Source organism: Lutra lutra, chromosome 2 (assembly GCF_902655055.1).
Source record: "Lutra lutra chromosome 2, mLutLut1.2, whole genome shotgun sequence".
Taxonomy (NCBI): domain Eukaryota; kingdom Metazoa; phylum Chordata; class Mammalia; order Carnivora; family Mustelidae; genus Lutra; species Lutra lutra.
The window spans coordinates 147,297,724-147,313,607 of record NC_062279.1 but is presented as its reverse complement, the minus strand read 5'-3'; the positions used below and the strand labels follow the sequence as shown (position 1 = coordinate 147,313,607).

Below are 15,884 nucleotides of genomic sequence, written 5' to 3'. Positions count from 1 at the left end.
AGGCCCAGCGGAGTTTCAAGGGGAGCCGGTGAGAGAGCAGAGTGCCGACAGATGAGCAAAGTTATGGGTAGTCAGAGGGCAAGCCTGAGCAAGGGCCAGGAGAAGCTGGCAGAAGTAGGTACTCGATAAATAATGGTGGATGGGTGTGTGCTTGCAGGAATCAGCATCAGACGAGGGTGATCAGACCCCAGCCCCAGCAAACCTGGGAGCATCTGTCTGATGGTCATATCCTTGATAGCATTAATTTACCCAACATGACGCCGTGAGCTGAGCAAATGTAGGAATGGCACCAGGTCTCCCAAACGTCACCTCCTCCTGTGCATCTGCCTAGCCCCTCCTCCGATGGCTGCCGGAGGACTGGTGACATCATGGGCGTGAACATATTTGGCCAAGGGCAAAGCCTAGTAGACATGTTCCATGAAGGCCAGGACAGGGGTGCTTGGGTTATGGGAAGTCCCGGTTAACGGCTGTGCGGTCCGGGGAGGTGCAATGCATCATGTTTGCCCCCGAGAGACCCATCTCGAGCACTAGAACAGGTTGTAGCAATTGTCTGGTGACATCAACCTGGCCCCAGACCTCCCCTTTTACCGTGGAGGACACTAATTTCCTACAGGGGCCCAGACCTTTCTACCCAGAGCAGGTAGGATGGTACTTGGTTAGAAAAGAGTGAGAGCATTGGGGTCCAGATAGAGCACGTTACCTGGGAACAAAGTGGTTTCAGTACTAATGAGTATTCATCGTACGCTTGCTGTATGCCAGCTGCTGTTTTAGCCTTCACGTTTGGGCGTGCTTTTCAAGTATAAACTCACGGAATCTTCCACAAGTCTATGAGGTAGACACTGTTATGCCCATGTTACAGATGGGGACACTGTCCCACAGGGAGGCTGAGGGAACTGCGCCCAGGCTCACCGGTCCTAAGTGGCTGAATGGAGGCTCAAACCCAGACAGTGCGCCACTCGTGTCTGGGTTTTAGGCCGCTAAGCTGTGGCAACAGGAAGGGACAGCTCCTGTCACCTTCACCAACGTTTCCCAGAAAGTAGGGCTATTCGTTTTGTCACCCTGAAAAGCCCTGGGAATTGGAGATCGCTCACCTGCCTCAAGGAAATCAGTGCAGTTAAGGTGAAGGCCACTCTCTGAGGAGCGGGAGGCTGACCTGGAACTTGAGCTGTTCTGCTCTCAGGTGTGTGACTTTGGACCTGACTGCTGGCCTCTGGGCTGGCTTCAGGGGCAGACTGAGGAGAGAAGTTATGGATGGCCAACTCCACCAATAAGAGACCTCTTCAGGCCAAGCACCGCCTCCAGGCTGCGGGACCAAAAGGGAAATCTAAGTCTGTGCAGGTCCAGTCTTAGGATCAAGGGCAGAGCCTGGTGCAGGCTCAGATGGCTGGTCTCCTTCCAGCCCTGGGATCTGGATCTCCTCTGGCTTCTGGCCTTAGAGCTCAGAGTCAGCAGGTCTTGAATCAGGGAGGCTGAGGCAGGAGAGGTGTACTGGGATCTCTCTGACAGGGGCTTGAGGCCACACTGGGATCCCACTGCTGGTCTGCGGACAGGCTGTGCTTGGCGGACGGGGCCTTTGATGCTTGCTGACTCTGGAAGCCTTCACAGCATGAGGGAGTCCCAGACACCAGAGGACCCCCCCTTCACACCCAACTGTAGTTGCGTATTTGTGTTGACCTCCTGGGGCCTGGGGCCTACTGAGTTTACAACCACAATGGGAAAGCACAGAACAATTTTAAATGTCGAGGGTGGGGGGCCATCACCTGATTCAGTTTGAGTTTTAGCGAGATCAGGTGAGACCCCCTGTTAGCGATGAGGAAGCCAGGGAGAACACGCAGAAGGGCCTGAGCTAAGGAGGGGAGGAGGAAACGAGGATGAACATGAAGTCCCCATCAGGACAGCACAGTGTGCGTCCCCAAGACACGGGGAGGCAGCTGGCCCGCCCCTTCCCTGCCCCTTCTGACACCTTAGGACCCAGTCATGCTCAATTACTCTGCTTCCCCCCCCGTACCCCAGGGCATCTATGCCTGTGGGTTTTGGCTCATGCCCTCCCACACCTCCTCTGCCTGCATATCCCCCCTGGCTTACTCAGGAATCACCTCTTCCAGAGAGTCCTCCATGATCCAGCTGATCCACTGAAACTAGTTTGCTTGCTTTTTGTCTCTTGGTGGCCTTGATGCCTCCCTGGCCCTCGAGGGGTTCTGCATTCCCCAAACACCCTTTGCCAGCTAGCCTTGGTATCTGCCTTCTGCCTGTGGGAGCAAATAGCTGATCAGACTGTCCCAAACCTGTCATGACAAAAGGTCCTTCTCAGACATCTGGGGCAAATTGGGCACGTGATGAATTAATTCTCACGACCTCGAGTATGTGTGGAGGGGTCTTGCTTCCTTCATGCTTTCCCTGAGCCAGGCCAAGTTGGGCAAGAAAGGTCTTCCCTGAGCCAAGCTGAGTGAGCAGGACAGAGTAATGATCAAGGGGAAGATCCCTTTTCTTCCAGACCCAGAACTTCCCCATCTGTTGGAGAATGGCAGGGCAGTCATGCCCATGTCCAGCACGATGTGTTTTCTATCTGAGCCTCAGAATTACTACCAGACAGACTATTCAAACAGGACCAGTCTTCTGTTTTGCACTCGTAAATGCTGTAGCTCAGAGAAGCAGAGTGACTTGGCTAAGGACACAGAGGGACAGGGTTGAGACCTCACCAGGCCTCCACTGCCACCAGTGATGGTCTTTTCTGTCCCTATCCCTGGGGAGGTACACTGGCTTCATGCCCAGTGCTCTCTTGCTGCACACGATTGGGAGGGAACATCAAAGGTGCCAAAAGAAAAATCCATGCCCTCAGTGGTGATCCCTGAGAAAGCAAGTTTCCCTTCCAGGACTCTTGGATTGCTGCTATGACTGGGAACGGGGGAAAGCCCATGGTGCCCGTTTCCTGTTCAGACAAGACAGACTGCCGCATTTCCTGCCAGGTCCCCGCCCCCTTGTGGACTCTGCCTCCTGCTCAGAGATGCCCTGGCATGGCCTGTGGCCAGAGGAGCATGGACTCCCGGGCCTGGGCTCACACAGGGGCTGCTGAGCATGGCCGCACCCGGAGAGGGACACCAGGCAGGAGGACGAGAAAGGTAAACGTAGAAACTAGTCTCTGGACTGTGCCATGGGGCTCAGAGGCCCAGTGTGGGCAGCTGTGTTTCCTCCCTCCACTGCCTGGAAGGCTTGGGGCCCTGGGTTGTAGAAGCCAGCCATGGGTGCTGGCATCCTGGTCCCCATGACCTTGGCCATGGAGCTCCCACTCTGGAGCTGTGATTTCCTCTGGCAACGTGGCTGTGCTCATGAAATGAGGCCACAGCAGAGAATTGCCTCATGGGTGCTGGATGGCGTCCACGTTTCCTTTTCCACCCCTGCACTTGGTAACCTCTGTCCCTGGGGCGGGTGATGAGAGGGGGTGGGTACCGGCTGGCCAAGCGGGGGCAGGGGCCCAGGGAGAGGCTCCCACCTGCCCTTCTCTATCTTCCAATGGGTGCAGACAGGGGGCCAGTGATCAGGGCTGGAAGCAAGGGGGCCCAGGGACAGAAGGCACCCAGGACAGCCCAGGGAGTCAGGAGGAGTGACAATTGAGCCGAGACCCGGAGGATAAGGGACTATGGAGAATGGGTGTTTTGTCCAAAATGTGGTTCTGTTCCATCCATCTTTTCTGTTCCATGCAGTTCAGGCCTCCCCTTATTGCAGGAAAAGATTCTGGCCCCACACCTGGCCATGTCCTTCCCGGTAGCTTATGAACCCCCTTTCTCACCTCCATCCGATCACTAGAGTTTCCGGAAGACCTTCTTTGCAGCAGGCTTGGATCCTGGAAGCAAGACCTCCACCCTCAGAAAGTAAGACCCTTGCCCACTGTCCAGCCTCTGCTGCTAACGCTCGCGGGCACAGTGTTAACTCAGCATAACAGCCCAGGAGGTGAGGTCTGTTATCATCCCATGTTCAGATAAGAACCCTGAGTCACAGAGCAGCTATGTAACTGGTCCAAGGTTACAGAGCTAAGTGGCAGAGCCCGGGATAGGACAGAGTTGAATCATAGAGAAATGTCAACATGTCCAATGAGCTTTTGGGGAAGAGGACACTGGTCATGGGTCTTGGATACAAAAGTCTTTAGAAAGGAGAATTCCGGGTGTATGTAGCCACACGGGCCAGGCCAAGAGAGACCTTGGCACCTGACCTGAGCAACAGCCATTCTGTGTGGCTGGACCAGAGGGAAAGCAGAAAGTGTAAGCAGCTTTTTGGAACCCTCCCTGTGTGTATGCAACGTTCTAAACATCGTTATCCAGCGACACAGAGAGTCCTCAACCACCTACCAGCGCTGTTCTTAGATCCATTTTCCAGCTGGGCAAACTGAGACCCAGACTGAGTGGTCAGAATGTCCAGCATTGCATCCTGTGCTAGAGGAGACTACTGGGATGGGCAGAGCAGGGAATTGGCTATTGGGGTCCTGCTTTCCCTTCCAAAAGGTATTTGATGGGCACAGTTCCCAGAACTGTGGACCTTGTCTCTTTTGTTTGCCACAATATCCCTGGAGCTTTAACAGGGACTGGCCTGAGAAGTGCACATGCATTCCCGGATAGCAGAGAAAGTGGCTTCCAAGAGCATCTGGGTCCCCTCCATCTGGAGACTGGCCCATGTTCCTCTGGCCAGCTTCAGATGGCAAACCCTCCCACCTCCAGCTCCTGCCAGCTGGTCAGCTTTGGCCAAGGGGCCCAGATGTTTCCACTCCAGGGCCCTGTCCTTATTGTGACCATCCTTGGGTGAGGCCAAGCGACAGGATCACCTGAAGGCAGAGGCCTCGTCCTCCAGGCTGAGCCATGTCTGTCTCTGCAGGTCGTTGGCCAGGGGCACTCACAGTGGCCTGCAGATGGACATCTGAGTCTGGACCAGCACGTGCAGGGGTGTGTGTGTGTGTGTGTGTGCGTGTGCGTGCGAACATGTGTGTCCCTGCGCAGCTTTGAGAAGCCTCAGACCCCTAGACATGTGCCCAGACAGAGAGGCAGTGGGGGAGAGGCCCCTTGGTGCAGCGCAAGGTGGCTTGGGCTCCAGCCCCCATCCCAGACAGCACCACGGACACCTCTGTGCCTGCTTGCTCACCTACGACATCAGGATCAAACAGCACTGATCAACGGATTACAAGAGAAAATACCCAAAACAATGCCTGGCCCATACCTCTTGTAAGCATCAGTGGCTACTACTGGAGGCTGAATCTGGCTTTGCTTTTTTGCTCCTATGTGTTTCAGAAAGTGGCCAAATTCAGCAGAAATAATAGTATGGGGCTGCATACAGAGCACCTGCTAAGGACGTTAGGTCTGCAAGTCACTGATCTGTTGTAGCAGTCAGAAGCAAACTGAGCTCAGGGGGCTGACAGAACTCCCCCAGGACACCTGCCAGCACAGGCCGACCTGGACCAGCAACTCAGCTGCCTGCCGGTACCCCCGGCCCCGGGAATTCTCTGGGGCCGCCTCACCAGACAAGGGAACAGCCGAAGTACATCTTGTGGGCCCTAGCTCTGTGCCCAACTGTCAGATCTGACGTTCTGTCTTCTCCTTTCCCAGGACTGGTCCTGCTCGCTCATTGTGGCCTCTCTCGTGGGTGCCTTTGGCTCATCCTTCCTCTACGGGTACAACCTGTCGGTGGTTAATGCCCCCACTCGGGTGAGTGCCCCACGAGTGTGGGATTGGCCCAACAGAGGGTGCTCCTGCTGCGTGGAAATCTTCCAGTGCTACCGCCTGGCAAACCTTTGTAGGCCTGTTTCTGTGCCAGACCTTTGCCAGAGGATCTAGGAGAAGGATAGAGAGAGTGAGACCAGCCCCCGCCTCGAGGGGGAGATAAGAGACCCAGAAACAGACAATGTCACAACAGAAGGGGTTCAGTTCCTTGCTAGAGTGTCCTGGGAGAGTGCAGGGCAAGGAGAGGGGTCTTCGGAGGTCTCAGGGGCTGATCCGGAGGGTCTTATTCATAGGCACAGAATCCAAGGAGTCACGGAGAGACCTTATGCATAGATGTTTTCCTGATGTTCTTTTTGTGTTTATGGCCTTTAATCACAGCTAGAGGTCACTTGGGTGTCTGTTGGTTAAGATCCATTGTTGGCTTTTGTTTTCATCTGGAATCAAGACATTAGGTATGTCAGTCAAGAAGAAGAAGCTGTAAAGCAACCAAAAGTGTTTATTTGGGGTCTTAAGGTTTGCAATGTGGGAGGCACAGAGAGAGCACCGAGATTGTGATTGTGTTCGGAATTGCAATGGGAAGTGCAGGCTTACAGAGGCAAAACCCAAAGGGTTGGGCAACTTGTTTCAAAGGAATTGTGGACAGAACTTAACTGACCACCGGATGCAGGACTGGCTCTGTAGTTAACGGATGTTAAATTATCTCTAGCTCATTCCGCAGTAGAGGAGGTCTTCCAAGAGGCGGCCAATGTGCGATTGGCAAGTCATGACGGACAAAAGTCAAAAGTTCATGGTGTTCTCAGAGTTGAAACAGGAGCCCATGGGCCCTGCTTCCTCAGTATCCTCCCCACCCCATTTTGAGGGGCACAGTTCCTCAGGCCCTCCTAACAGCTCCCTGCTGGTTTGCAGGTTTGGTTTGGTTCTGCCTACCTAGACTATTAGGTCTGGATGCTACCCAGTCCGGGGGGTGCTGGCTTCTGCTTCACCCAGCCCCACCCTGGAGGGTAGAGGGGATGAAGGGTAATAGAAGGCTTCCTGGAGGAGGTGATGCCTCAGCTTTGTCTTAAAGGTAGAGCAAAAGCACAGAGGCTTGAAATCTGTGAAATATTCGCAGGAAAGCGAGTGTGATGTAGTTGGAGTGCAGGATGCTCTTTGAGGAGCCTAAGGCAGGAACTAAAGTGTCAGACCGAAGCCAGGCTATGGACCTTCCTGGAGGCTTTTTGGGCTTTTCCTTGTTCGGTCTCCAGGATCCCCTGTGCAAAATGCAGAGGAGGCTGAACCATGGGTCTCAAAGTGTTCCCAGGAGCCCTGGACGTCGTAGAGGTGCCTTTTTAAAATTCAGAAGTCCTTCAACAGTCCCGCAATGTCTTTTATAGCTGGTTTGTCCAAATCAGACCAAAAAAAAAAAAAAAAAAATCAGTGCCTATATATGTAACAGTAATATAGAAAAATAATTAACAACCATGAAATCTAGATGTGGATGTTCATTATTTTCTTCCCTTACTTTCCTATGCATTTGAAAAGTTTTATAACATAGTCGAAAATAATTACATCATTACATCTTTGCCAGTGTGTCTACATATGGAAAGGAAGGGGGAGGTTTCCAAATCACGCTACTGAACACGTCCTGTTCAGGTTGTCACCAACTATCTGGGCAATAATATGGGAAGGACGTCTATTGTATTTCTCAGTTGATGAGCTGGAACGAATAATGAATGTTTTAGGAAATGAAACGTGTTAGAATCATGAGTCTGGATAATTCTGATTTTTTTTTTTAACTCTGTTAACTCTTGTACATTTTGGGGTTTCTAGGCAAGTTCATTTGAAAACTGGATTCTGATGCTAACACCAGTTTGAAAGCCAGAGGCCTAGATGGCTTCCCTGAACTTCTGCAGCAGCTTTGACTTTGTCCTTGTGATGTCATTCTGACATGGGGATCTGAGTTGCCCATACTTGTATTTAAAAGAAGATTGGAAGGACGCCTGGGTGGCTCAGTCAGTTATGCCACTGCCTTTGGCTCAGGTCATGATCGTAGGGTCCTGGGATCAAGTGCCTCATTGGGCTCCTTGCTCAGCAGGGAGCCGGCTTCTCTCTCCACCTCTGCCTGCCTGTGCCCTCGTGCGCGCCCTCTCTCTCTCTCTGACAAATAACTAAATAAAATCTTAAAAAAAAAAAGAAGATTAGAAGCTGACATTCTTGCTTTATCTTGACAGTTCAGCAGAAACTCCAGCAGAGGGTGGAAAACCTTTGCCCTCATGGTTTGTGGAGCAAGAGGCCCTGTGAAACTTGAACGCTGAATCCAGTGATGTAGGTGGAAAAACACAAGTTCACGCCCCAACTGTGGGAACAGGAGGAAGGAACAACTCTGTTATTCAACCATTTAAAACTTGTTTTTAATTAATAAACTTTATTTTTTAGAGCAGTTTTAAGGCAGTTCATAGTAAAATTGAGTGGAAAGTACAGAGAATCTGCCCATACCACCCTTGTCCCCACAGCGTACGGCTCCCCCCTCTACCACTAATCTTCCCTAGAGAGGTGCATTTGCTGTCGTCAGTGAACCTGCCTCAATTCATCTTCATCCCCCAAAGTCCAGGGGTTACATTTAAGGTTCACTCCTGGTGTTGTGTATTCCAGGAGTTTTGACAAAATGTGGAATGACGGGTACTCATCGTTGTGGTGTCTTACAAAACAGTCTCACTGCCCTAGAAATCCTCTGTTCTCCCTACTCCTTTTTCTCTCCCTATTAACCCCCTGGCAACCACTGCCTTCATAGCTTTGCTTTTCCAGAATGTCACACAGGTGGAGTCCTACAGTATGTGGCCTTTTCAGACTGGCTTCTTTCACTCAGGATTATGCACGTAGGTTTCCTTCCTCCATGTCTGTACATGGCTTGAAAGCTCATTTGTTTGTTTGGTTTTTTTGTTTTGTTTTTTAATTTTTTTATTTTTTCAGCATAACAGTATTCATTATTTTTGCACCACACCCAGTGCTCCATGCAATCCGTGCCCTCTACAATACCCACCACCTGATGCCCCCAACCTCCCACCCCCCACCCCTTCAAAATTCTCAGATCGTTTTTCAGAGTCCATAGTCTCTCATGGTTCACCTCCCCTTCCAATTTCCCTCAACTCCCTTCTCCTCTCCATCTCCCCTTGTCCTCCATGCTATTTGTTATGCTCCACAAATAAGTGAAACCATATGATAATTGACTCTCTCTGCTTGACTTATTTCACTCAGCATAATCTCTTCCAGTCCCGTCCATGTTGCTACAAAACTTGGGTATTCATCCTTTCTTTTCCCCTGGGGATAAAAAATATATGCTCATTTGTTTTTTAACGCTGAATAATACTCCACTGTCCGGATGGACCTGTGTCTTGAGCCACTCACCTTGGGAAGGACTTCTTGATGGCATCTAAGTTTTGACAACAATAAATCAAGTTGCTGTAAACATCCATGCATAGGTTTTTGTGTAGACAGAAGTTTTCTATTCACTTGGGTCAACACCAAGGAGCATGACTGCTGAATTGTATGGAAAAATATGTTTAGTTTTCTAAGAAACTGACAAATCACATCCCTTAAGTGACCACACGGTTTTGCATTCCCAGAAGCAATGGATGAAGGTTCCCATTACTCCCCATTTGGTGTCCTTAGTGCTTTGAATTTGAGACAATCTAATAGGCATGCCCTGGTGTCTCATTGTTTTAATTGTAATTCCCTAATGACATATGATGTTGAATACCTTTTGTCATCATATGTTTATTTGCCATCTGTGTATCTTCTTTGGTGAGATTTCTGTTTGGATTTTTGCCCATTCTTTAATCAGATTGTTTGTGTTGTTATGGTTGAGTTTTAAGAGTTCATCACATATTTTGGACAACAGTTCTTTATCAGATGCGTCTTTTGCAAGTATTTTCTCCCAGGCTGTGGCTTGTCTTCTCAGTCTCTTGACATTGTCTTTCCCAGAGCAGAAGTTTTTAATTTCATTGAAGTCCAGCTCATCAACGATTTCTTTCATGGATTGTGCCTTTAGGGTTGTCTCTAAAAAGTCACCACCATGCCCAACGTCATCTAGATTTTCTTCTAGGTTGTTTTAGGAGTTTTATGGTTTTGTGTTTTACATTTATGTCTGTGTCCTATTTTGAGTTAATTTTTATGAAGGGTATAAAGTCTGTGTTTGGATTCTGTGTGTGTGTGTGTGTGTGTGTGTGTGTGTGTGTGTGTGTGTGTCTATTGTTCCAGCAACGTTTGTTGAAAAGACTTCTTTTGCTCTATGGTATTGCCTTTGTTCTTTTGCAAAGATCAGTTCACTATATTAACGTGGGTCTATTTCTGGACTCTATTCTGTTCTATTGACTTATTTGTCTGTTCTTTCAGCAATACCATGCTGTCTTGAATACTGTAGCTTTATCAAAAGTCAAAGTAAGATGGCGTCAGTCCTCCACCTTTGTTCTCCTTCAGTGTTGAGCTGGCTATTCTGGGTCTTCTCTGTATAAACTTTAGAATCAGTTTGTTGATATCCACACAACTCATTAGCTTTCTACCTAAGAGTTTCATTTTCTTCAGTGCTAATATTATTGGTAGTGTTTTTGATTTAAAATTCCATTTTTTTTCATTGCTGGTATATAGGAAAGAAATTGACTTTTATATATTAATTCTGTTATCTTGCAACTGTGCTACAATCAATCACTGCTTAGTTCCAGGAATTTTTTTGGTCAGTTCTTTCAAATTTTCTATGTAGATGACTGTGTCATCTGTGAAGAAAGACAGTTTTATTTTGTCTTTCTCAGTATATGTATTTTTTGTTTCCTCTTATTGTCTCATTGCATTAGCTAGGACTTCCAAAATGATGCTTACTTTGAATTTAATTTGCTCTTCTTTTTCTAGTCTCCCAAAATGGAAACTTACTGATTTTAAGTTTTTTATCTTTTCTAATATATTTATTCAAAGCTATACATTTCCTTCCAAACACTACTTTTGCTGCATCCCACAAATTTTGATGAGTTATATTTTCATTTTCTTTTAAATCAAGTTATTGTAAAATTTCTCTTGAGATTTCTTCTTTGATCCATGTGTTATTAAGAGGGGTGTTGTTTAATCTTATAAGTATTTTGGGATTTTGCAGCTATATTCTGTTACTGATTTCTAGTTTATTCCATTATGGTCTGAGACCACACACACTGTATGATTTATATTCTTTTAAATTTGATAGTTTGTTTTATGGCACAGAATGTAGTCTATCTTACTGAATGTCCATGTGAGCCTGAGAAGAATGTATTTTCTACCGTTGTTGGAGGAAGTAGACTATAGATGACCATTGTATCCCATTGGTTGATGGTTGAGTTCAGTTATCTCCTCACTGATTCTGCCTGCTGGATTCTGTCCATTTCTGACAGAGGAGTGTTTCAGTTTCCAACTATAATACTAGTTCATCTATTTTTCCTTACAGTTTTGTTAGCTTTTGCTTTATGTATTTTCATGCTCTGTTGTTAGGCTCATATACATTAAGCCTTGTTAAATTTTCTTGGAGTATTTGTCCCTTTATCAGTATCTGATGCCCCTCTTTTTCCCCATTAACTCTCCTTGCCAACGTACTTCCTGTTTGAAATTAATATAGTTATTACTGCTTTCCTTTGATTCATGTCAGCCCAGTATATCTTTCTCCTTCCCTGCACTTTTAATTTGTATATGTCTTTATATATTAAGTGTGTTTCTTGTAGACAACATATAGCTTGGCCTTGTTTTTTGATCTACTCTTACAATCTGTCTTTTAATTGCCATATTTAGTCCACTGGCACTTAAGGTGATTATTAATATTAGTTGGATTAATATCTATATATCGGTTACTGTTTTTTATTTGTTGCTCTTTCTCTTTGTTCCTGTTTTTGTCTTCCATACTTCTTCTGCCTTTTGTGGTTTTAACTGAGCATTTTACATGGCTCTGTTTTCTCTTTTCCTAGCATATCAATTTACCTCTTTTTTTTTTTTTTTAACTTTCTTTAGCGGTTGCCTGAGAGTCTACAATATACATTTTCAATTAGTCCAAGGCTACTTACAAATAATACTATCTTACTTCACTGGTAATGTTAGTACTTTATAATAACAAATAACAAAATATTTCTAATTGTGTTATTCATTTCACTTGCACATAAGCATATTATATAGATAATCAAATACATTGCTGTTGTTATTATCTTGAACAAACTGTTATCCATTAGATTAAGAATAAGAAAAAAGGGGGCCTTGTAGTTCAGTTGGTTAAGCACCTGACTCTCGGTTTCAGCTTAGGTTATGATCTCTGGATTTTGAGATCAAGCTTTGTATCAGGCTCTGTGCTCTGCAAGGAGTCAGCTTGAGATTCTCCTTGCTTCTCCCTGTGCCCCTGCCTGCCTCAAGTAAATAAATAAATCTTAACAAAATAAGAAAAAAGTTTTTATTTTACCTTTACTTATTCATTCTCCTTACACTCCTCTCTTTATGGAAATCTGAGTTTCTAAGCAATCTCAGGTTACTTCTCTCTGAAAAACTTCTTTTGATGTTTTTTTGCAAGGCAGATATATTGGCAACAAATTTCCTCAATATTTGTCTGAAAAAAAGTCTCTACTTCTTATTCACTTTTAAAGGATAATTTTGCAAGGTATGGAATTCTAGGTTGGTTGGTTGTTTTTTTCTCAGCATTTTGAGTATTTTATTTTACTCTCTTCTTGCATGGTTTCTGAGGAGAAGTTGGGGTGTGGATTCTATCTTTTGTCTGCTATAGGTAATTTTTCATCTGGATTCTTTCAAGAGTTTTTTTAAATCTTTGATTTTCTAAAGTTTGAATATGATATGCTGGGTGCAACTTTTATTTTGTTTTGTTCTGTTTGTTTGTTTGTTTTATACCATTTGGTGTTTTCTAAGCTTCCTGGATCTGTGGTTTAGTGTCTGATATTAATTTGAGGAACTTCTCAGTCATTATTGGCCCAAATATTTCCTCCTTTCCCACCTCTCTCCCTTCTCCTTCTGGGTGTTCCTACTGTGTATATATTACACCTTTTGTAGTTTCCCCACAGTTCTTGCATATTCTATTCTATCTTTTTTTCCTTCAGTCTTTTTTCTCTGTGTTTTTTTCAGTCCATTCTTCATTTCTGTTATAGTGTTTTTGTCTGTTTGTTTTAAAAGAGATTTTATTTAATTATGAGAGAAAGAGAGAGAGAATGAGCAAGGTGAGGAACAGAGGGAGATGGACATGCAGACTCCACACTGAGCATGGAGCCTGATATAGGGCTTGATCTCATGACCTTCAGATGGTGACCTGCGCCAAAACCAAGAGTCAGATGCTTAACCAACTGAGTCACCCAAGTGCCCCTTCTGATACAGTGTTTTTGATCTCTACCATTTCTTTTTGATTCTTTCATAGATAGCCATCTCTGTGCTTATACTGTTCATCTGTTCTTGCATGCTGTCTACTTTTTTTCCAATTAAGCCTTGAGCATATTAACCAATTAAAAAAATTTCTGGTCTGATAAGTCCAATATTCCTGCTATATCTGACTCTGGCTCTGATCCTTGTTTACTCTCTTCAAACTGATTTATATCTTTTAGTATGTCTTGTAATTTTTTTGAAAGATGAAATGATGTATTGGGCAAAAGGAACTTCAGTAAACAGAACTTTAGTAATATAAGGCATGAAGGGAGAAGAAGCATGTTACAGTCTTATGATAAGGTCTCAGTCTTTTGGTCCTCTGGTGACCCTGGACCATGAAATTCACCAGGGCCTCTCAGGTTCTGCTCACTCCCTCCTTAACTGGGACAGAATGGCTGGAGAGGGCTGGAGATGGGTATTTCTTTTGCCTTATGAGGATGGTTGGAGGAAGCGGCATTGGGTATTTCCCTTTACCAAGGTAGGTTAGGCTCTGATAAAACTCCAGCAGGTAGATTAAGCTCAGGTAAAATTACTTCTCTTGGGGGCAGGCCTTGCAAAGAATGGGATGCTTTGAGGTATTTCAAAATGGTTCTTTTCCTCTCCCCTGCTGGAAACATGAGGGGATTTTTCTTAGATATTCACTGGGAAGATCTGGTAGATCTCTTGGTGGTAAAATTCACAGAATTTTGTCACAGGGATTGTGACAGGGCACCCCTAGAGTTTATAACTCTGAGCCATGTCCATACTGAGCCTCCAGCAATTTGTCAATCACAGTTCAGGTTTTCCTATCCTAGTGCTGCCTCCTGCAGAGGTTTCTACTGTGGGTTTTTGCCCTGGTAGGTTGTGGTTCTCTGCATCTGCCAGTCTGTCTCTTCAATAGTCAGGACAGTTGTTTGCCCTATGACCTCATTTCTCTGATTGATCTAAGAGTTGCCAATTTCCAATTCATTCAGCTTTTTACTTGTTAAGACAGAGTAGCAACTTCCAAGATTTTTACATGCTGGACTAGAAACAAGAAGTCTCATTTAACAAATATTTACTGAGGGCTTACCAGGTGTTTAATGTTGGGAATCAGGGAAGGCAATATGGCATTTGAGCTGAGTCCTGAGAGCTGGGTAGGATTTCCATGGGCATCATGGGGAGAAGCAGAGAGCTGAAGCATACCTAAAGGCCAGGCCACGCTGACCTGTTGGGGATAGTTAGTAGAGGCGTGATGTGCTGATACCCAGGGGAAATATGGGGATGGGATGGAATAAGAGGTGGAAAAGCAGGTGGAGCCAAAAGCAAAGGGCCTCAAATCTAAAGCTACAAATCGAGATTTAGCCTCTGGGTTGAGGAGCCATGGCAGATTCATGAGGTAGGGGCAATACAACATGTCTTTTAGAAAAAACCAACTTTATTGTCAGTGGGAAGAACAGAAGGGTCCAGAGCCTGGAGCTATTTAATGGGAGAGATGATGAACTGAATGGAGAGGGTTTGATAAGCTGTCCTTCTAATCCAGGAGAGGAGGTGATTTCTGAAGATCTACACATAGTCAGGGTGGCTTTTCAATTTCACAATATTAGTAATAAATTTTATGACAACATCAGTAACTACACACATGGAAGGATCACATTTTAGGTGCTAGCCCTTCCTTCAAACACTTTCCATGCACTCGTACTGGGCATCCTCATGATGACCTATGAAGTGTGTTTCATCATTATCCCCATTTTATAGATGAGAAAACTGATGCATACTGTTAACTGGCTTGGCTTGCACATGGGCAGACAATAAGTAGGTGCTGGAGTATGACCCTGGCCAGTCTGGCTTCAGGGCTCATCCTCTTGGGCATTGCCACTGTCCAGTTTTAGGTAAAAACTTTAGGTTTCTTGTTCTTTGGCCACATTTTTAATCAGGTCCTTTTCTGTACCAGCCAGATTCACACCATGAGAAGTCTTGTTTGGAATGTTGTGGCTGTACTTTTGTGGCTAGTGTGCCCAGCAAACTGTTGAGTCATTGTGACAGTGTGAGGCATTTTCAGCCTGGTGGTCTCAGGCTTTGGGGACCATGGCTCATTATACATATTTTAGAGGGACCAAGAGAGCCCTAAATGCAATGCAGTGCCCAGCCTGCCTAGATACAAGGGACTGGGAAAGGTCACCCCTAACTGCTTCCCAAACTCTACTCTCCAACATTGAGGGAGGACACAGAGTTGATCACCAGCCTGTCATTCCTGTAATAAAATGCTGCATGCTGGGTAGATAGATATCTCATAGACATGCTAATGTGTTAGTCTGCTCAGGCGGCTATAACAAAATATCACAGGCTGGGAAGCTCAAACAACTGACATCTATTTCTCATGGTTATGGAGGTTAGAACTCTTAGGTAAGGGTGCTGACATGGTCGATTCCTGATGAGAGCCTTCCTTCTGGCTCACAGATCACCACCTTCTCACCATGTCCCCATGTGGTAGAGACAGTAAGCAAGCAAGTTCGCTGACGTCTCTTCTAATAAGGGCACTAACCCAGCCATGAAGGCCCCATCCTTGGGACTTCATCCAACCTTAATCACCTCCCCAAAGCTCAAGCTCCAGACACATTCACACTGCGGGGCAGAGCTTCAGCATATGAACTCGGGGAGATTACCATTCAGTCCACAGAAGTTAGTAATTGACATTTCATACCACATCATGGATGAGGAAACAGAGACTTAGAGTTTAAGCAACTTGCTCAAGGTCACACAACTAGGAGGTAGCAGAGCTAGGATTCGTGCTCAAATCTATCTGACTCCGAGGCCCATGACATT

The 15,884-nt window shown here is 46.0% G+C and overlaps 1 protein-coding gene across 7 annotated transcripts in view; it reads left to right on the top strand.

The window, feature by feature from the left end:
* Positions 1-15,884, top strand: part of SLC2A9 (solute carrier family 2 member 9) — a 231,556-nt gene that overhangs the window by 30,175 nt on the left and 185,497 nt on the right. For 4 of the 7 annotated variants that reach the window (XM_047718880.1, XM_047718877.1, XM_047718879.1 and 1 more), the window contains exon 3: positions 5,589-5,687. The exons of 1 other annotated variant lie outside the window; for it this stretch is intronic. In XM_047718880.1, coding sequence (XP_047574836.1) covers positions 5,589-5,687 — 99 coding nt within the window. Of the gene's footprint in view, positions 1-2,876; positions 3,120-4,863; positions 4,930-5,588; positions 5,688-15,884 lie in introns of those variants that run through there. 2 more of the 7 variants (XM_047718875.1, XM_047718876.1) reach the window with 2 other exon arrangements.